At 40.0% G+C, this 23230-nt stretch overlaps 1 protein-coding gene across 12 annotated transcripts in view; it reads right to left on the bottom strand.

Moving 5' to 3' along the window:
- Positions 1 to 23230, bottom strand: part of LIMCH1 (LIM and calponin homology domains 1) — a 339570-nt gene that overhangs the window by 36550 nt on the left and 279790 nt on the right. For all 12 annotated transcript variants that reach the window (XM_024928494.4, XM_034958502.4, XM_034958506.4 and 9 more), the window contains 6 exons: positions 18968 to 19094; positions 17314 to 17471; positions 16701 to 17109; positions 12985 to 13200; positions 2057 to 2147; positions 590 to 753 (listed from right to left, as the gene is read on the bottom strand). In XM_024928494.4, coding sequence (XP_024784262.3) covers positions 590 to 753; positions 2057 to 2147; positions 12985 to 13200; positions 16701 to 17109; positions 17314 to 17471; positions 18968 to 19094 — 1165 coding nt within the window. The remainder of the gene's footprint in view (positions 1 to 589; positions 754 to 2056; positions 2148 to 12984; positions 13201 to 16700; positions 17110 to 17313; positions 17472 to 18967; positions 19095 to 23230) is intronic.

Here is a 23230-nt window from a genome sequence, read left to right as displayed (position 1 = left end):
TAATAATTTTCTAGGTTTCTTGTTATCCAAATCCAGTGGCATTAGAATTACCATTGCTAATAAATAGATGATTATTGGAGAGAGACTAGCCAGTAAGCTGACAGGTTAAAAAGCAAATAAGCAAACACACACAGCAAACTAAAACCTAACTGCAAGGCTTTAGAACTTATATTACACTTTTCCACACAGAATAGCCTGGCCAACATGGTGAAACCCCGTCTCTACTAAAAATATAAAAATTAGCTGGGCGTGGTGGCAGACGCCTATAATCCCAGCTACTCGGGAGCCTGAGGCAGGAGAATCACTTGAACCCAGGAGGTAGAAGTTGTGGTGAGCAGAGATCATGCCGCTGCACTCCAGCGTGGGCAACAAGAGCAAAACTCCATCACACACACACACACACACACACACACACACACACACACACACACACACACACGAAAAAGAAAAACTACAGATTAAAGATAGGAAAAAAGATGAGGAGAGAAATAAATCTTCATTATTCACAACTGCCACAGCAGCAGCTAGCTGTAATATGGGGCCATGTTAACTTGTGGGTTTAACCGCTTTCCTCCACTCTGCACTTCACCTTTTGTGACAGCACCAACTCCACCTTTCCACTCATTTCATTTTCTGGTTTCTTCTGGTCTTTTTCTTCCGACACATCATTCTTCAGCTGGGGGCTGGAGGGAAATTCCACAAAGGCCACGGTCGGGCTGCATCGAGTCACAGTTGTTGTAAAATGCTGTGGTTCTGCAATGGAGTTACATCCAGAAGCGTACAGAAGGAAAAGAAAATCAAATAACTATAGGACCATTTAATCTGCAATGCCATGAAGTACATTCAGTCCATATCCCATCCTGGCAATATAAGCTGAATGACAGTGTGCTGAGAGATATAAAAGAGCCTAAGATGCTGGAATTCCCAAAGCTCTTTCATGGTATTGAACAACAAGCAACATAAATCACGTCCTATAACCACACTATGAACAACTTAAGTTTTTAGTAAGGGTCACGGTTTACATCTGAATAACACCACATGGAACAGAATGCTGACACGAAATATATAATTATGACAGCTGGGCTAGGTAAGAGAACATCTACAGGTAGTTTCTATCCCAGTGAATGAGCAGCAACCTGATGCTTCCTTTTTTTGTATTTCAATGCTCCATTTTAACATCAGAATTTCTTAATTGGAATGTGTTACGGATTGTGAGGTATATGTATATAATGCAATGAAAATAAAGTGTCCTCTGATACATAAAGAAGAATTAGGTTCACTTTAGAAGGGGTGGAAAAGTCACTACCTAAGGGGGCATATCAAAATGTGAAGGCACAATCTAGTTTGAAAAAGTAAATGCTATTATTTTAAGTGATATTTAATTTATTTAAAAAAGTTACCTAAAAATAATTTGGTAATTGACAAATTATGTTTCTCAAGTGGTAAACACTGGAGAAAGGCCTTATAAAAATAATAATTTGGTATTGAAAGAGGGTGAGAGGTTTTACTGTTTATCAAAAGAAGAAAAGTGTTAAACGTATTGATAAGGCTGCAAAAAAATATTGAGGAACGAGACTTTCGGGAACAGGGTCTCCTTCCTAAAACCATGAATACAGTATATTAGACTCACTGTCCAGATTCATGGCACCATTTTATTCATTTTTAACTATATGTGAGCTTTACCATTTCAGCATCTATTTTTATGTTTTTGACCTCTTATTGCTGTTACTGTGTGTCAAAATCTTACCCTCAATTTTTAGCATGATTTATATGGGAGAACACAATATTCTTTATGATTATAGGGATAAATATTTTAAAAAACAAAATAAAACTGTGTAGCTTTAAGAAAGAGCATGGGCTCCTATTTTCACAGCAACATTAACCATACGGGCAGAACTTCCCCAGGAAGCCTCTAGGTGGCAGCACAACCGCACCACTCCTAGAGTCTAATTACTACTTTTCTGTGGCTCAGTAGGAAAAATAATCTTGACTATTTCCATTACATCTTAAACAGTTACCATGATTTGCCTTAAAACTAGTCTCTTATGAAACAAACCTGATGAGGCAAGTTCTATATTCCCTTTTCTTGGTTTTCCACCATCATTCTTGTCCCCTTGACTATTCGGTTCCGTTTTCTCAGTGGTTGCCTGAAAAAGAGATTTTTTCCCCCTTGAATAAATGATTTCTTTAAAGGTTCTAAAAATTGTTTTTTAAGCAGTAATTTTTAGGTCAACAAAGTGGTTTGGCCATATGAATTCCCTCTTCTACTTCCCAGGCAGCTTCATGGTGAGAGCCTGGATTGGTTGGAAGGAGACATTCTATGGAGAACAGGACACCCATGCGGTTCACCATCTCCCCAAACCTCCTATGACTGCCTTGGACGCACATCCCACATTTTCTTTTCTTTCACCACCAAAAGTTCAAAATCATGGCTATCACCTACTTGTTCTTGAAAGCCTTTCAAGCTGGCTTAGGGTCATAACACCAGTGAAGTCTTTTTGTGGTTCTTTAAAGGTTACAATTAACTTCTCAGTGGCCTGTCTTGGCATAGCTGCCTGTGGCCCTTACCATTGTGGATTTTAGTCTGCAGTTCTCATCCTTCCTGGGCTCCCAGTGAATCTCTATTACTGGAGTTCTAATTCATTCTCTCCTTTTCCCTCTCCTCCCCACTTTCAGACTACTCTTTTCTCACTGGTTCTTACTCCTTTTCATCAAAATATGGGTCATTCTGAAAGATTTCAACTGGACCCTGTTTTCCTCCACCTGTGCTGAATTACCCTCAAATATATCAATTATTCCCATGGATTCACCATTATATTCTCCGTGTATAACTCGTATTTTCATCTCCAGCTGTGAGAGTCCATCAGAGCTTCGGTTTCACCTCTAGGGTCAATGGCCTTCTCCTCCAAATTTGACAATTTCTGTTTATGGCAGCAGTTCTTCCCATCACATAAACTTTCAAGTGATCTTTGACTCATACCTCATGAATATTCATCATTTGCCAAGTCCTTCTAAGTTTCTAACATACCAGTTTTCATATCAATCATTTCCTTTCTGTTTCTATGGCTGGGACTCCAGGTTTGCCTTTCTTCCTTGTTCTCCACTAAGAAGTCTCTGTGATTTGAACCTCACTGTCCAATCCACTTGGTACATCACTGTCATGTTCATCTCCATGGCACCTCCAGTAATTACTCTAATGCTTGTGTTCCTCTCTCTCAGTAGTACTTCAATTGTGTCAGTTTTATGCTTGATGGAATTTATAATAGTAAAAAAAATTGAAACAACTTAAATATCCAATAATTGGGGAATGATTGAATGAATTACTGCATGTCCATAAAGGCAATATAATCATGAAAAAATAAGATGTTGAATAATAGTTAATGATATGTGAAAATACTTACTAATGATAGGAAATGTAAACTGTATACATAGTTTGATGTTTACATGTATATGATTATATACACACCTATACATAAACATATAGAAAAAAAGTAAGAAAATACAAAAATGTTAATTGTGATTATTTTTAATGTGCTTAAATTTTGGGTGACTTTTCCTTCTCTTTACATACATTTTATATATTCCAAAATGTTCTATAATGACTATGTATTACTTCTGTAATTGGAAAACAAAATCAATGTAATTTTACATTGTCTTTCACTGGGAGCCAATTGACTCTAGAATGAAATCCAAAATTATCCTGCTATTACAATATTTACTTAGTAAAAATAAATAAAATGTTAAATTAAATACTAGCTAGATTATATTTTGATAATTAAAGAGAGCAAGTTAATGACTATTGCATTTTTTGGTAGAAGTTTCTTGTAAAAAGCTAAAGTTAAATTTTAAAGTGTGTATGAAATATTGCATAAATTTTAAAAGGTTTTAAGATAAAGGCTAAAGTTGGTTTCAGAAAAGGCATTATTAACTCATAAAATATCCCCATGGGTTCTCGAGAACTATGAATTTATTCGTCTCTCATAAGTATATATATTTTATCCATAAATCAAATTTTGCCTCTCAAAATGAAAGGTATTTAAAGTTAATACATTGGTGGAAACCATCACTGAATTCTTTAAAAACAAAGAAATTTTAAACAACAAAACTTTCAAGTTTCTAAAAGGTTTTACAATAGCATCTAGTGGCAAAAATGTGATTTTTCTTTGGAGGACGGAGTAGTTTTGAAATCCTCATAATTAGATGGGCATTTTCTAATGATGGATAGTCATGTATCAATTCTGGAAGAACATAATATTAAGTTAAAATGCACTTTTAAAACCCTAGGCAGGAAATATGCATCACCTTGGATTTTGTAATATTTTAATATATCAATAAGTCTGAGTTGAATCCCTGCAAGAGAGTTAAATGAGTGAGAATAGTTAACTGGTCTGTTTTGTTATATTTAGGTTATGGTACGTGTGTGTTTACATTGTTTGCTATATGAACCTCCAACATGGTAGTAGGATTTGAAGATCAACCAGTTTAGCACTGCAAAAGAATAAGTTGGGTTTTATAATTTAAAGTGCTGTCTTGCACATGTAGAAATATTAATACATGATGGTATTTTTGTTTTATGACATCTATATAGAAAATACTGGCAGAAATACTGATTTTTAGCTTCCCCTTCCCCACAAATGGATTACATTATAGAAAACTACCTGAGACTGGGAAACAAATTTGCAGTTAAATATTGATGAATGAGCCTCTTGAGAACACTGGTGTTTCCAAATACTATAAACAAAATAAATAACTACACAACAGGGCCAAAGCCTCACCAGACCAAAAATGAACAAAGAAATGAACATATTTTATTAAATCTAAAATGCCAATAATTTTAAGTTGTATTACTTTAGGTACTACTAAGAAAGAAAACACGCCATCTGTTAAATATGATGCACTTTTGATTATAAGACAGATCCTGATTTAGAGATGTTAAAATGTGAAAAGTGTGCCACTTAGAATCAATGAAATACGATAATTCATGAAGCCCTTTAGACCTAATGTGTGATGCAAAGGGGACGGGGTGCTCAAGCACTAACTACTTCACTAAGGCTTATTGTACCAGCATATCACATTCCAGCAACGTTTTACCACTTACGTACGCTGGAGAACTTCTGCTTTCAAGAATTCTCACATTTCTCAAGACATTTCTCTATGGCTCAGCACTCAAATACTAAACTCCAGATAACTTACCTTAAAAGGTGCTTTAAAGGTTACATCCTGACATTTGATACGGTAAATTGATAGTAGCAACAGCAGAAACTGCAATCAATATTTACTGCCCTTGCCACGTGTCAGTGCTGTTGGGCCCTTCATAAGAATCACCTCACATAATTCTCAGAGCAAGCTTAGGAGGTAGGTACCAACATGATTCCCTTTATACAAGTGAAGAAACTGAGGCCCGGGAGGTTAAGCGGCTTACCGAGGGTCATACTGCTAGAAGGCAGGGGAGGTGGGAACCCTGCCTGTGCTGGTGACCTCAATGTTCCACCATCTGGGCTTGGAGTCACACCAATTCCAAGCTGTCCTCCAGTATTTAGAGGTTTTGATACATGAGAGGCAATCTATCGCCTAAGAGTCTTGTTTATTGCTGAAGTGATTCAAACTGCTTTTTCCATTCCCTTTCTTTCCTCTACCTCCCACTCATTTATTCTGCAAAAGATTAGAACTCTCCTGGAATCTCTCCCCTTCCTAGGGCTCCTGGGGACCCAACTGCCCCCAGCCATCAGCTCATCTCGGGGATTTCTGTTCGGTCCACGTTCTGAGGAATTAGGGGCCAGATACATATGTAATCCTTGTTAAGTAAATAAATATTATGCACTTATTTATGGAATGTATACTCTCAGGCTTAGTTTAAATGTATGCTAGTCATCAAAATCTGGCTACTGCTAGCAAAATATTCAGATAAAGTAAGAGAAAAAGCAAGCAATTTGAATAACAGGAACCCACTTAAAAATACTTTATACACACTGAGAAAAAGAAGGATATACATTTTCTAAAAATCTTAGCATTAATTTCAGAGTGGCTGAGTAATAGGTAGTCGATGTTTTCTCCAGTTTTCTGTATTCTGCAATGTATATAGGCTAGCTGTAATCAAGGGAAATCCCCAAAGCCAGGTTAATTAACTTATGTCTGGATACTCCATCCTGGAGGCTTATTACTTTTGTACTCACATCATTACTTCGAAGGAAATGAGTTCAAAGTTGGCAGGGATACACTCAGCGGTTTGCTTCAAACAAACCCGCCTTGATGGAAAAATGTGTTTTCTGACCTGTATTTTTCTTTGGTTACAGCTCAACAGAGGAGAGCCCTTCCCTTCTCCAACTAGTAACACTTTCTCAAGAATGAAAACAAGTAAATAAAAACAGATCCCTGGACGTGAATGAATGAGAGCACAGAAAGGTTGCATGGGACTCAGCCAGGAGCTGGCTTCCCCTTAACTGAGAATGCGATCCAAACTGCCCGGGTGCCAGACTCAGCCCTGGGGCCTCAGGTGGGAGGTGGCAGTTTCCTGGCTTGAGAGAGACATGGTCTAGCCCAAAGCCTACCTGGCATCTGGCTGCTCATTTTAACTAGAATCTTGGTGGTGGACTGGCCCAGAGAACGACATTGGAAGATGTACTAGACATGTGAAGCAGGAGGGCAAGCACCCTCCTGAGACTGAGGGTCTGGGTGCTGGGCCTGTTTCTCGCATGGAGTTGCTGGTGAGCTCGGACTGATCATTTAACCTCTATGGGTTGGAACAAGTGATGTCCAACGTCCTTTCCCGAGCAACGGTTCTGTGACTCTGAGCAATTTCCTGGCTCTCGTCTTGGACAACTTATCTGGACACAAGCCTGGAAAATCAGTCTATTTATGCTCTGGCACTGCGGTGCCAGACCCAGGTGCCACATATGCTGTGCATGGGTTTCTCTTTTCACTTTTATACCTCCAAATATCTACTGCCACTGGAAGACAGGGAATCTACATGGAGAATCAGGCTCTCCATGTCTTAAACTTTTTTTTGTACTAAACTTTTCAAATTAAAAAAAAAATGAGGTTTTGACCCAGGTAACTGGATAGATAGGCCAGGTTAATTTTTTATTTTCCCTGATGTATGCTTTCTCGAAATCTGTAAATGCATCTTTATCTTTATCTAAATATCTTTAATGACTTTTAAAAATCATTAAATCTAGCAATCTTACAACTACTTCTAGATGGAGAAAACCAGTTTCTCAAGAAATGTTTATTGACATTTGCCATCTAAAAGGAATTTGCAGTTGGTCTCAGTTATAAGAAAAACGGCACCTACTCAAATGCCTTCACCCTGCTCTCACTGCAAAATGCAATGTTTCAAGAAAGATCCGATTGTCTGTTTTCCTGGATCAGAAAACATAAGTACTGAATTTTCAAGAGGAAGACCTAGAGCTTTTTCAAAATGGGAAAAACAGACCTACCTTGTGACTCAGTTTGAGAAAAGCAGATGAAGTAGTTTAGATACCCAATAGGTGAGTTTGGCCCTTGGTCAATGAGGGAAAATTGCCACGAACCTGGTGGGATGGTGCTGACTGGGAGGCAGAGCATGGGCTACGTCACTTGAGATGAGCTGGTGAGAGAGATCTGATGAACAGGCATGGAAGGGAGTGACACAGGGGTCGATGGGTGGGAGTCTTAGGAGTTTAGGTGGCAGGAGGGGGCCAGAACTGGAAAGGAGGGAACAAAAGGAGAGGCAAAAAGAGCTGCAGGAAGGGCCAGGCATGGTGGCTCATGCCTGTAATCCCAGCACTTAGGGAGGAAGAGGTGAGAGTATCACTTGAGCCCCGGAGAATTGCTAGAGACCTGCTTGGGTGATATAGTGAGACCCCATTCTCTACAAAAGGGGGGGAAAAAGACAAAAAAAAAAAAAAAGAGCTGCAGGAAGAATCATGGAAGTGTCTGCAAGGACAACTGTCTTCTAGAAAAAGCTGTCCACATCTGTATGTTTTTTAGAGAATTACAATTGGAACAACAAGTTGAGTTAGAAGATTAAAAGCAATTCATCTCATTTGTATGAAATTCACGTCTGTTCAAGATGCTAATTTTGACCAACTTACTTTAATCCAAAAAACTTCATACTGATTGCCTTTTTGGGCCTCTGAAAAATGTATTAAATATTATAACTTCCTTACTCCCACTTGTTGCATGACAATATTAAAGATAGCTGAGTGGCACCTGTGGTCTCTGAGTCACCCTGACAGTATGCTAAGTGCTCTACAGACATGAATTCTCACAATAACCATCTGATGTCTATGCTATTATTATACTTCTTTTTAAATATAAATTGAGGCTTAGACAGTTTGACATTCAGGTGGAGTCTGACCTTTCATATAGTGTATGAAGTATTTTTTGGTTATTTTCGAAAGGGGTCATTTTGGTGCCATTGAGGAAAGAAGAGCTTCAGATACAAATATAACTGACAGTGAATCAAGACAACACTGGAATAGCTTTGGGGGAGACATACATAAAAATATCTTTCTGTAGGCCACTAAACATAGGATATATTAGCCCTCAGATTAGAAGACCTTCTAAATTCTTTTACAGTCCTATATTCTAGGAGTCTGCTTGTGTGCTATAACATGATTTTCTTACAGAAGCCAGTATTTTTAAATGAAAAAAAAGTGTGAGGTTTCCACTGGGCCTTTAACAGAGATGCTGAAATGAACAAAACCCCTGAAATATCTCAGGGATAATTGGGGGCAAAGGGATTGGGTGGCCACAGGAGGACCTGAGCCCTCTGCCTAGAATATACAGCACCCTCATCACCTCTTATCCTTCTTGGGGTCCTCTGGTGGGCTCCTCACCATTGTCCATGCCTTTGATTCTGCCCTTTCTGGTGTGTAGAATAGCCCCTCCTCCACTTCAACACAAATCCCACACTTACTGTCAAGTTTCAAAATCCACATCCCACACAAAACCTTCCCAGACTAAACTCAGCCTATGAGGATCTTGCCTGTTCTTTGCAATCGTATATTCCTCTGGTTTTCTTACTCCACCATCTAGTACAGACATTCCATGACTTACAAGGTTACATTCTGATAAACCCATTGTAAATTGAAAACATCGTTAAGTCAAAGATGTACTGAATACACCCAACTTACCAAACATCATAGTTTAGCCTAACCTACCTTAAACATGCTCAGAACGCTTACATTCGCGGTTGGGCAAAATCAACTGGAGATTCAGTGCACTATAGAGTATCGGTTGTTTACCCTCGTGATCTCGTGGCTGACTGGGAGCTGCGGCTCACTCACAACCATGCCCAGCATCATGAGAGTGTCCTACTGCATATTACTAGCCCAGGAAAAGATCAAAATTCAAAATTCGAAGCACAGTTGCTATTTAACATATATTGCCTTTGCACAATCATAGGATTGAAAAATGGTAAGGTGAACCATCCTAAGTCATGAGTCCCTCTGTATTTAATTCTACGTTGTTCTATATACTTTTCTAGTGGCTTTATGAACATTTTTTTCCTACCAAGTTTAGAAGTTTATTCTTCTATTTCAAAAAACAGGTAATAGGGTAGGTCCTTAATTCATATTTACCAATTAACACGTGCCCATCTGCAAGGTAACTGCTATCACAATCTTATTACCATAAAGGTGATTCAACTGAAGATGACTGGGAATTATCTGGCATGAGGAGGTACAGACAAAGCATTTTTTTAAATTCCTAACTTAATTTAGGACCTAGTTCTAAAGTAAGAGAGTGACAGTTCCAAGAGTTTCAAATGAGAAAGATGAGGTAGAAGGAAACCAAAGAGATGATATGATGTCATCCATAGTGCCCGTCCCGGGCCCAGATGCTGACGCTCCACACGCAATCCCTTCCCCCAGCAGGTCTCGGGCCGCCCTTCTCTGTTGTTCTCCCTCCATTCCTGAATTCATGCTCCTGCCTACTGCCGCTGCTGTGCCCTTTGAACAGTTCTAGCTCACCCTAAAGGAATTGTGACATTTTAGTGGTGGGTGAAGCTACTCCTCTGTAGAGAGTGTATCTGTTGGGAATGCAGTTTTTGGAAGAAAGACACTATTTAAAAAGAAGAACACTAATCTTTTGACAGCCCCACAGAATCAGGCAAGTGAATTAGAAACAGAAAATGAAGTCCAAGCTGGTGTCAGTCTCTGGGAGGCCCTGAAGTGCAGCCTCCTGTTCTAAGCTGGTCACCATATTTTGCCATGACCAATTAATTCCTTTTTTTTTTTTTAACAGGAGTATACCGGCTGTAACACAGTCAAGAAATGCTTTGCTTGGAATCATGCACAAAGAAGTAAAATGGGGAGTAGGTTTACTGGAGAAGTGATTCTTTTAAAATGACTCTTGGGATAACACACCCTGAATGGAAAACTTGTGGTATCCTAAGTTGCATGTGAGTATGATGAGTATTTTAGTAATGAGCCACAGTCCTATGTAGTACAGCTAACAACTTAGCTTATAGTCTGACAGATATATACAGAGATTTTCCCACACAGAAAGTAATGCAATACCCCCTGCCATAGTTGATTCAAAAGCCTAAAGTACTATAGACAGGGTCCATAAATACTACTACCTGTTCAGAAACATTAGGGTTCACTGACCTAGAAATTACTCTGAACTAGGCAATTTCTCCAAGGAAGAAATACACAAAAGGAAAAGACTCCCAGGCTTTGCTGAGTTTAGACCTGCATCCTTAGGCAACCAGGATCAGGCTGGTTTCTAGGAAGAAAGTCCTGAAGGCCATCCTTCTCCATGTGATCATGTATAAACTTTTGAAATAGCATAGTTTCTTTCAGATTGTGTAATTTTGCTTCTCTTAAAACAAGATACTTTGGGGGATATGTAATCAATGTGAAATCTTTTTAATGAAGGGAATTTAGAAAACGATCATCATGAAAAATGGCAAAAGAGAAATAAGAACAGAATTATTAATTGTCCCTGAAAAGCAATGCCACCCCTATGTCTAATTAATTTGGGGTCTTCTAGTTTAATTTTAACAGCATAAGTTAATGTTTACTCTATCAGTTAAGTTCTCACACTGCTAGCAGAACTCAATATTCTGTCTCGTGATCATCTGCAAGAAATCTCTAGCAGAGGTAAGACGTATGCAAATGACAAGTAAAATGGAAGTCCAGGAAGTCCAAGTTCAGGAGAGACTCCACAGTGGCCTGGATCACAAAACTCTGCTCCTAGAGACTAGGAAACGTGTTACCATGGTGAGAAAATGATTTTGGTCTACTCCCATTTGAATCTCTTTCACAGAGCACTTGGGTACTGCGTGGAAGAATTATATCTTCTCAACTCCTCTGAAAAAAAAAATAATTTTAGTCTTCAAAAGACTAATCATAAAGGAAAAAAATAATGATATCCAGCCTTCTAGGTGGGTTTTAGCTAGCTGGGTCACACAACGCTCAGCTCCCTTGGTGCCGGAAGAAGTTTCCTTTCACACCAAACCTTTCTAGGTCCTGGGGGAAAATATCTTGATAGTTTTTCCCTTCTTGTAACTATAATATAAACGCAAATACTATAAATTAGAACAGCAGAAACTCAGCCTCTGGTGAGGACAAATGAGGTTGAACAGAGTCCAGCCCGTACCCCGAAAGCAGGGCTGCATCTGTGTAGTGACAGTTTTGGTTAGATTAGTGAAACCAGCATGAGTCTTTCTGGTGAGAGATGGAACAAAGTATAATTTTCCCAATGATGTCTTCTACTCCAAAGAAACAAATATCATGTTATTTTGAGTTCACTTTTCTGCAGTACCTGAATTAGCATACATTTTTTAGCTTTGCCATTCAATAGTACTCTGATGCTTTACATTACTTTCAGCTTTTAAATGAATTTTTGTTTCTTTAACTAATAAGAAAAAGGCCCTTTTATATATACATCGCCAGGGATGGAAAGCTAGATTCTGATAGCACCAGTTATTTTCAAATGGCATTAACAAGTCTAATGAGGTCCTAAATAAACAGGGGGAAAAAAGGTATTTTAAAGATTTACTTATTCTTCTATAACACTGGACACCAATAGTGAGACAAGAAAAAGTAATTTCTGGCTCATAAATTGTAATACCTTCCATTATACCAATGATACAGGTTGAACTGTGTCTCCCAAAATTCATATTATTGAAGTCCTAACCCTTACTACTCAGAAAGTGACCTTTGGAAATAGGGCTGCTGCAGATGTGATTAGTTAAGATGAGGTCACAAGGGAGAAGGGTGGACCTACTCGGTATGACTGGTGTTCTTCTGAAAAGGGGAAATTAGGCTGGGTGTGGTAGCTCATGCCTGTAATCCCAGCACTTTTGGGAGGCTGAGGTGGGTGGATTACTTGAGGTCAGGAGCTCAAGACCAGCCTGGCCAACATGGTGAAACCTGTCTCTACTAAAAATACAAAATTAGCTGGGTGCACTTGTGCATGCCTGTAGTCCCAGTTACTTGGGAGGATGAGGCAGGAGAATTGCTTGAAGCCTGGAGGCAGAGGTTGCAGTGAGCCAAGATCGCACCATTACACTCCAGCCTAGGCAAAAAGAGCGAATTTCCATCTCGAAAAATAAAATAAAATAAAATAAAATAAAATAAAATAAAATAAATAAAATAAAATAAAATAGGGAAACCTGAATACAGACACATCCACAGGGAGAACACCAGTGACGACAAAGGCAGAGAGGGGGATGACACATCCATAAGCCCAGGAACATCAAGATTGCCAGCAGCCACCAGAGGCTAGGAGAGAGACCTGGAACAGATGCTCTCTCATGACCAATGGAGGGAGCCAACCCTGCCAACACCTTGGTTTTGGACTTCTAGCTACCAGGACTGTGAGACAGTTTCTGTTGTTTAAGCCACTGAGTTTGTGGTACTTACAGCAGCCCTAGCAAACTAATACGCCAACATAGAAAGAAATGGTCATTATCATGACCTACTTATTTTTAAAAACAGATTCTTTCACCATGGAATTATCCCAAAGGGAGGCGGGGAAATGTTTGGTTCTTACTGCGAGCTCTTGGGGAACAGAGTTTGGCTTCTTTATGTTGATCTCGATGCTACCGTTGTCTTGTTTCAGCTCCAGTGGAGACCCGTGCACTCTGGCCACACCTTCAAACATCTGGGATTTGGTTAAGGAGTGGGCAGGTGCCACCGTGGGACACTCTCTTTCCTTCTCCTCCTCTCTATGAACCGTCTCTCCATTCACACTGACTTTCCCATCTACCTATAAAAGCCAGAATGAACAAAAAACATGCTATATATACCCCAATCAAAGACTGTAACAAAACGACATGTTCAGAATTACCTCAAAAGATCATCATTTAATAACCAGAGTCCAATCAAGGAAGAGGTCTTTTAAATGTTCTGATGGGATCTATGAGTTAGGGCTTCTATAAATGCTATCTTTGAGGGCCTCCTTAAAAGGTAGTTGGCCTGCTTGGGCCACTTCACTATAGATTCCATTTCATGTTCACCTCATTTATGGTCTGCTTTTATTTTAAAGTACAGAAAACCGAAGAATCTTAAGTACAAATACATGCCACATATTGGGGTTCCAATACTGTTTCACTTCAGTTCTGATTGCTATTCCACAACCTTGACTGTTTTTCTGGATAGCATATAAATGAGGCGGAACTTACCACAGATCAGGAATATTTTACAGCTTATCCCATGGTGGTAGCAGGGGAAACAGATACTTTTTTTGAAGCTAAGGCAGAGGGCAAGGGATCTGAGACTATGCTCTGTTACAGTGAATCTCTATTTCTAATTACTTTTATAACCTCCATTTTTTAAAGAAAAAAAGACCATGCACATTAAAATATTTTTGTTTTGCACTCACATCGAGGGGAGGCAGTTGGAGCAAGAAAGGGAAACCAGAGAGGGCGGTTAGCCTGGCTTACTGAAAGGCATCTGGAAATCTCGGTCTTGAAATTTGAGGCAGAAAGTAGAGTGGTTTTGAGAGGGAGCTGTGCAGTTAGGTGACCTGATTGAAACCTGGCTCTACCATTTAATAGGCATGGAATCTTCAACAGGTTTCCTCTTCTCTGTGCTCTGATGCAAAATTTAAAGTAACAGTATCTTCCTCATAGTGCTGTTATGGAGATTTTATGGATTATCAAATGTACAGAATTTAGAACAGTACCTGACACATTTTAAGTGCTTGACTATTAGCCATTATTATCATTAGGCCTCTTATTTATGTATTTATTTATTTTTTGAGACAGAGTCTCACTCTGTCACCCAGGCTGGAGTGGAGTGGTGTAATCTCAGCTCACTGCAGCCTCCACCTTCCTGGTTCAAGCAATTCTCATGCCTCAGCCTCCCAAGTAGATGGGATTACAGGCGTATGCCAACATGGCTGGTTAATTTTTGTATTTTTAGTAGAGACAGGGTTTCATCATGTTGTCCAGACTGGTCTGGAACTCCTGGTCTCAAGTGATCTGCCTGCCTCGGCCTCCCAAAGTGCTGGCATTACAGGTGTGAGCCACCTCGCCCAGCCTCATTAGGCCTTTTAAAATCTTTTAAAAGAAATAATGGAAGGCTGGATATTAGTTATAGTTTATTTACCTTAAGCCACTGGTCTTTTTACTCTATTATTTGTTACCCATCAAAAGAAATTTAAATCACAACTCAGCACACACACACACATAAATATAACTGAAACAGAAGTTGCCCCAAGCAATTTTGCCTTCATTGTGTGACACACTATGTTTTTTTATTATATTCTATTCTAGTTCTTTTTTTTTTTATATTGGCTTCAAACCACTAAACTGATTTTATAACCTAGCAACGGGTGGTAACTTCCAGTTTGAAAAACACTGCCTTAAACTATTTCTCTTGATCTTCCTTTATTCTTAATTCTGTTGTACTGGAAAAACAACGGGGCCTGTATTCCCTGCCCTGCCCTCCAAGAAGACACACACACACACACACACACACACACACACACACACACACACCCCTACCCCTTAGCTTCTGTCCTGGCATTATTAGCTGGTAACAACAGTCTGATTTGCATGTTACTTTGACCTTTGACCAAAGTTGCTGTCCATGCACTCAGTAATGGAACTGTAGGCCATCAGTAGAAATACTAGCCAGTGAGGCCTACAATGAGGCAGGGGACCCCCACTAGTGAGTGGTGAGGAGTAATCTCCAGCTCTAAGAGGGCCTCTGCTCAAATTCTCTCATAACCCCCTCCATGGAAGTGCTTCCTGAGGCCGCCATACCACCTTGCTCCACTTTGCCGCCATGCTGAAGAACAGAGTTTTCTCAGAGCTGAAGTTCTGCCATAAAATCATTTATGCTAATCCTTCTGTTTAAACGATCACTTTGCACTATTTAGATAAAGGAGGGAAAGTGGACATCTAGAATGTTTGATCAGATGCCTTGGAAATCCAGTTAAATAAATGTATTCTCTATCCTATTCTGGGCCACCTCAACATAGAATCTTCCTTCAGGAAATACCATAGCCATTCATTATCATAGGCCCTAGGTGAAGGAAAGCTTCTGAAACACTTAGGTGGACCACTGAGCACACATGAGCATGTGTGTGTCTATCTGTGTGTGTGTGAGTCCATATGATTAGTAGCTCATCTTCTCAGGAAAAATCCACTTATTTATTTAAGGAGCACTTGCTGAGTGCCTACTCTGTCCTGGGCACCTGTGCCAGGCTCTCAGGATGAAGCCATGAATGACAGAGACATGGCCCCTGCCCTTATAAGGGGACAAACAGCTCAATGTGATCCAGATGAGACAGTCTGGACATTTTTGTTTTATCAAAGCCTAAGATAGAGATTTTTGAGATACATTCAGAGTTATTTTAGCAAAAGTCAGAAAGTGTGGTTTTGTTCTCTTTGAAATACAGCAAGGAAGCTATGTGGCATCACACTGCTCAATCAGTTACGAAAACTTTTCTATGTAATGGTCACATCTCCAAGTGATGCATTCCACCTCTGTTTATTACAAACTCATTGAGTGCAAGGACAAGGGGAACTGATTTTTCTTTACAAGTCAAAAGAACTTAAGACAAAGGATGAGTGCTTCCTCCTGATATAAGGGAAAGTACTTGAATTTGAGGAAGTGAAAAGATGTTTGGTTTCCACAAGTTCTTCAGTCTGGAACACTATTTTACACACTCATTAGCAAAACAACCCAGTTTCTTTCCACTTGTTTAAAAAACCTGTCTCATTTGAGGACCAAGTATGTCCCATGTTCCCATGTGTTCCTTGTATTTTTATCAATTGTAAAATGTTTTTGGATGCTACAATGTCAAATGGATGCTGAATGCCAATTTCTTCCTAAAAGAGAGGTAGCTGCATATACTTCTATTTGAATCAAAAGCAAATAAAATTTTGTTTTGAGGAGTCTGCCATACCTCCTGATACCTAGAAATACTAGGGTATTACTAAATTAGGGTTTTTACCACTAGTACAGAGAAATCATGCCATTATATCAAACTAGAAAATAGACCTTGCTCATGGAGACGACTCCATTATCAGTCTTATAGGAGTCCATCTGTATTAACAACAGCAATTGAGGGAAACAGCTGTCCCTGAAGCATTTACAAACCAAATCTCCAGAGACCTATGACTTTCACAGCTGTAAATGTCAACACATTTTTCTTTTGTATGGTAAAAAGAATGACATTTTCTTGAGTCATGATGCTTCTTTCCATCCACTCCCTGGAGTTCAGCTTTGGTTCTACTCTTAAGGAACTTGTCCTACCTTAAAGGTCTTCAGAACATCTTGAGAATTTTTGGGCTGGGAGTAAGGCTTGGGTGTCAGCATAGGCACTGCTTTGGGAGTGACAGTTTTGCTTGGAGACCCACTGCCTGCTGACATGCTGGTATCCAGAACACTGGCACGAGCAATGGTGGTTTCAACAGTGGCAGTGAATTTGGGTGGAGGCAGTGACTGTTGCCGCAGGTATTTCATGGGATTGGGGTCATTCAGGAAGGAGGATAAATTTGGCTCTGTTGAATGGCTTCTTTCCAGAATTTTTGGCATCTCCAAGCGTTCAAGAACAGCCTCACTGATGGTGAACCTCTCAATGTACTGTTGAAGGATCCCCTCTGCCTCCTCCTGGGACCGAGCGTTCTTATATGCTTCATGCAACTCTCTCTCTCTCCGCTCTCTAAAGGACATGGGAGAAGCAATAACAAAGTCAACTAATGAAAATTGCAAAGAAGACCTTGGTAGAAACGAAGGTAGCACTGAAGAGATAGTACAGGGAATATAAAATGTTACTATCAGAACCTTTGTGACAGCCAATAATTTTTAGAAAAAAAAAACACCTAGATAATATTGTACATTAAAAACGACAACAGAAAGAACTCACTTTTCTTGAACAATTTCTCTGTAGGTTTTGATGCTTTTCCTTCGTTCACTTGTCCCATCTTCTCCAGCCAGTAACTTCTCCATTTTTTTCCTTTCTTCCTCTTTCTTGATTAAGTCCTGAGAAACACTTCTTCTACGACTCTTCCAACGAGCCAGGTCCTGGCAGGGAAAGAAAGATATAATATTCTTCTTCAGACTTGTGCATAATTCCATTTCTATTCTTCAGAGTTTAGTCATTTCTACTCTTTAGAGAACTGACTATGGGCCCAGGCACTATAACATCGTGTGCATTCCCACACAATCCAATGTAAGTCTGGTTGGAACTGGAATGCCTCAAAGGCAGAAACATCCAGATATTATCTACAGTATCCATAGCAGGGCTGCACATTTATTTAAATATGGCAGTGTGAAATATGCAATCACATTTCATGTCAGTTGCCAAATTTCAGAGAATTGCCTCACAAGGTAACTGTAAGAAACTTCATTCCTTCCTATTTATAACCTCTGCATTGTGAACAGATTTGCTGACAATAGAATAGTAGGGATTCATTTACAGTTTCCACATGGAAGGTAGTCAAGGCAGAAAAAAAACTGTTTTGGAGTCTTTAGATCTGGTGATTCTATATGTATTAATTCATCTGATCCTTACAACAACCTCACCACAATCCTACAGGTAGTTATAGCATAATGATGAGGAGTGAGGATTCTGGAGGCAGATGGTTGGGGTTGCAGCTGTGGGAAATAATCCCAGCTCTGTCTTTTCCATGCTTTGGAATCTCAGGCATGTTTCTTAGTCTCCCTGTGCCTCCATTTTCTCCTCTCTAAAATGATGATAATAGCACCTATTCTTACAAGCTTGCAGGGTTAAATGTGAAAATAGACGTAAGGTGCCAGGCACATAGTAAGTGCTCAAGATATTTTAGACATAATTGTTACTATATTTTATGAACTTTGGAGAAGTTAACTTTTTAAACTAAAGGTGGAGTCAAGTTTGCAATAGCTACCTCCAGAGTGCTTTGTGAGAATTAAATGAAATAATCCACTCTCCCTCCTCTCTCCCCGCTTTGGCTCTCAGCACACAATCTCAAAGCCCTCATCAGCCTCTTTAGCCTTCCTTCCCTGGTTCTAATCCTGGCTCCCCCACTCGCTAGCTATGTGACGTTCAGCAAGTGACAGCTGTGCTGGGATTCGTCTGTGGAATCGAGGACAATAAGAGTTGCTAGTTCATTGAGTTACTAAGAGGATTAAATGAATGCATGCAAAGTACTTAGAACAATGCCTGGTACTGGTACACATTTGATGTTGGTCATTGTTATCGTTACTACCATCATCATCATGATCAATTTCAAATATATAACCTCAGAAGATAGTGCAGCCTCAATTCTACAACCCATTCCAGTTTCCTGCCTCCCCTCCCCTCTTTTGTGACCAAGCTTCTGGCCAGGGTGTTTGCTGATTACATGTCTGGGCCATCACTCCATACCTTCACGCTGCTACTCACCTTCCTTTGAGTCCCACATTTACCGTGTCACCTTTTGAAACCCTCTAGGGGCTCCCTTTCCCCGCATGGCTTTCAAGTCCACGTCTACCCACCCGGCTGGATTTTCTGCTGCCAGAAGCCTCCCCGCTGCCCGCGCGCCTTGGCCAGAACTCACATCTTGCCATTTGTCGTCCTCTTCCCTCAGCTGGTTATTTATCAGCTGCAGCTGCTCCTGGCGGGCCCTGCTGTGCGGCTGCACCGCGGCCTCCTCCTCACACCGCATGTCAAACATGCTGGTGCTCCTGAGTGCGGAGAGAGCGAACACAAGAGGGACCGCGATCAGCGCCCGTCGCGTCTCCGCGCGCCTGGGCGTCCTGCCGCGTGGGGGCGCTACCGGGCTTGGAAAACTGCCCCCTTCCCGGGCTGCGCACAGCGCGTGACTGGCGGTGTGTTCTGGCCCTGGGCGGGCGGTGGGCGTGCTGGCACCCCACCGCCTCCTTTTGCCGCAAACGCCAAAATGTGACCGTCTTTGTCTTCAGTGATGTCACTGAATCGGGTCAATATCATTTTATATGTAGGTGCCAAAATAGGTTTAAAGAAGAGCTAGAAAAATGGTATTTGAAGCCCCAGGCTCCTCTCACTTGGAAATGCATTTAAAAAATAAAATTAAGATAATTAAAAGGTATAACCTGGGTAGAATTTGTGGGGAAAGAGGGCGGTGTTCCATGAAGTAAAACTGTATTACGTTAAATGCTTCTTTGTGTAGAAAGCTGGCTTAAAGGCTTCCTATGTGAATGGAGGCAATTTCTCCATTTCCAAAAAAATATCATTTGGCCTTAAGTTTAAGACACTCACTTTTTCTTATTTTATTTTATTGAATTTTAGATGCATCTGACAACTATGGATGGCTGATGTATATGTTCATTGTAATCATTTCTTTTTATTTCTTGTAAAACTGCTGTAATTGATAGTGCAGTTGATGGCATCTTGGAATCAAGAAAACAAGGCATTTTATAACAACAGTAAGGAGTAAAACACATAAATTAGGTATATATTTTGTATTCTAATATGCACACAGTCATTTAATTTTTGTCAGGATAACTCTGAATATCTCTTTTAAAAGAAAAATGCAAGGGAAATCAATCTTTAAAAAACTCTTAGACTGTGCATACATATAATTTATATGTTTTATAGGAGCTTATTAAATGTTGTGCAAGACCATAGGGACTTTTTTGTGATGCTTACATAAACCTTTGTTACAGCAAAAGCTGAAGCAGCAAGATGAAAACAGAAATAGAAACCAAAGCAAAATCCTCCTCCTTTTATTTTTCTTTCAAAGAAATGACTCACTTTGGGACAAGTGGGCTATGGAGCCCAAAATTCAAGACATAGAGGGCTCTTAAAAGCTCACTGTTAAGTGCTAGCAACAAAATATGGTGACAGTCCATTTTTGAAACCAGCCTAACACAAAGAAAAAAAAAACTACCATGCACTTAGACACCAAAGAATTCCAGACATCATCAATGATGTCCAAAATTGTTACTCCCATGGCCAGACAATGAACAGCAGCAGCATCATCGAATGCAAAGGGCTCCCTAGCAGGCAGCTGTCTGGAAGATGACCCCCAAAGCAATGGCTGCCCACCTTCCCTTCAATCCACTCAAAAGGAATGTGTATAAATGTGTGAGTGCCTCTCTCTGCTCTCCAGATGTTGGACAATTTAAGTCTAAGAGAACTAAACTGAAAAACTGTACTTGTAACCTGTCTTCCCCAAGAGTATTCTAATAATCTGGCTGCACAGAAGGACTCTTAGCTGAGGTTTCTATTAGCATGGATATGACAAGCCATTGCATAATGCTGCCTCCATGTATTCAGTGGAGAACGTTGATTTCAGCAGCTGTGGCTTCTAGAAAAAATAAGCTGGGCCAGGTGTGGTGGCTCACGCCTGTAATCCCAGCGCTCTGGGAGGCCAAGGTGGGCAGATCACTTGAGGTCAGGAATTCAAGACCAGCCTGGCCAACATGGTGAAACCCCTTCTCTACTAAAAATACAAAAAAAAAAAGAAAAAAGAAAAAAAATTAGCCAGGCATGCTGGCACACGCCTATAGTCCCAGCTACTAGGGAGGTTGAGGCAGGAGGATGGCTTGAACCTGGGAGGCAGAAGTTGCAGTGAGCTGAGATTACATCACTGCACTCCAGCCTGGGTGACAGAGCGAGACTCTATCTCAAAAAAAATAAAATAAAATAAAGAATGAAAGAAAAGAAAAAGAAAGAAACTGTAGTCCTCGATAGAGGAGAAGGGCTGTGATTTTTCATCTATTTTAGACTATTGATTAATGGTATCTAAGAAAGACTAAGAAATTTGCAGGATTAGGTAGAAAAGTCTAACCCATGCTTTTAAACTTCATGGATCAAAATTCACTTAAGCAGGCCTTCCAGAAAGACACAAAAATTCATCCCATTCTTCCTCTCACAGTTTAAAAAAGAAAATCTTACTTTTAAAATATTCAATCTAGTCAGTTCATCTTTTAAGGTGATTTATAATCTTTGCTAAGATCTTAGAAGACTTAAACCTCTCTGAGCTGGGACCCTCTTACCATCCCACTAAGTAGTTTGTAGATTATAGGAGAGAAAAGAGGTCCCTTCATTCAACTCTGCCATCTATAATATCTACAGGTCAGAATTTTGGTTTAGGCCAGTATGGGTGGCCATAGATCCAGGTTTTCTTCTGGGACCCCAAGAAGAAAATGGCAGCCTTCTCCAGGATCTGGGGTTTGATTATCTCACCCAATGGGCATGGAGAAAATGAGAGCAGACCTTAAGAATTACCTTTGTCTGTCCTGCGTTCCCATCTCTACTCCCACTGTGAAGCTCTAACTAGCTCAGCCCAAATGTGGCCAGAAGCCAGTTAGTTAAATAAAAGGAGAAACTCGTTTGCCCTTTCATGTACCAGGAAGTACATGGTTGAACATCCCTAATCCAAAAATCTGAAATCTGAAATGCTCCAAACTCCAAAACTTTTTGAATGCTGACATGACCCCACAAGTGGAGAATTCCACACCTGACCTTGTGTGATGGGGTGCAGCCAAAACTTTGTTTCATGCACAAAATTATTTAAACTATTGTATAAAATCACCTCCAGTCTATAGGTATAAGGTATATATGGAACATAAATGAATTTCATGTTTAGACTTGGGTTCCATCCTCAAGATACTTCACTATGTATATGCAAATATTCCAAAATCTAAAAAAGTTCAAAATCTGAAACACTTCTCATTCCAAACATTTTCTATAAGGCAGGCTCAACCTGTACGATTTTTTTTCTCAAGATTTTTTTTTTTAAGAAATATCAGCAAACTGGCCAAAAAAGAAATAACAAACCTATGAGTGATATATTTATGCCATTTTCAAAAAAAAAATTAAGAAGTTGAGAATTGATAATACTAGAAAGAAAATGGGCTGAGTTGTCATTCAGAACATGTTCCCTAGTTCAGGTTAGACTTGGCCTCCCAAATGAAGAGGTGTGTGTCTGGGGATGGGGGTTGGCGGATATGGGATCCTGGAGATGGCCAGCTTCCAGAATATTAATGTGACTTGGACTAATCCTGTGCTCCTCAGTACCTACGTCTATGCCCTTGGGCTGTTGGGATGAGGGCTCCTGGCTGCAGAGTCCAGGAGTCTCCCTTGGTGGTGGGTTGGCATTTTTGAGGGCCGGGATGGAATTACCCCAAGGGCCTGGAAATTGTTTCTGGGCCAAGTCTACGGTAAAGGAATTCAGAATAAAATGGCCTATGGCTCTCACAACGTACCGACTTCTTTGGTGGGCCAGGTATTGGGAGGGAAAGAGTGTGCAAGTGAAGAAAAGGGCAAGAAGGTGAAATTAAATCTACGGAAACATTCTTGGCTGGTTAGGAGGTGGAAATTTCTCCGTTTGCCTGTGTGGTAGGTCTGCCCCTGACCTATATTCTCGTTAAAGGGCTCATCTTTTTTTTGATTGGGCTCTATTTTAAGAATGTGTCAATTATTAATAAATATAGCCTGTGCCAAAAAACTGCCTTTAAAGATTTTGGAAAAAGGAGATATTAAGGGAATAAACTAAAAATAGTATAAGTTTCTATTTTAAGAATAAATTCCTGATATCAACTTTTCATTTTGTTCCCCACATGGTTTCATGTAAGTTGTATCTGCTCTAAGCAGGAAACTCAGCACTTTGGATATCCCTAGATAAGAGCTCTGGAAAAAAAGCTCCTTTTACTCTTCTTGGTCCCTGGGGCTGCATTTTGTAAACTTAGAGAAGGCAAGAAGGGAGTCCCTGTCCCCACCCCTTTTAAGAAATCATTAACTTTTCCTGTGGGTGAAGTTTTGTGTTGAGGTGAAGGCAAAATTCAGAAACTCTTTAATTTCCCTTCCTTTCTTTCACCTTTCCCAGGGGTCTATT

This window comes from Pan paniscus, chromosome 3 (genome assembly GCF_029289425.2).
Source record: "Pan paniscus chromosome 3, NHGRI_mPanPan1-v2.0_pri, whole genome shotgun sequence".
Taxonomy (NCBI): Eukaryota; Metazoa; Chordata; class Mammalia; order Primates; family Hominidae; genus Pan; species Pan paniscus.
This window is presented reverse-complemented; position numbering and strand designations above follow the sequence as displayed.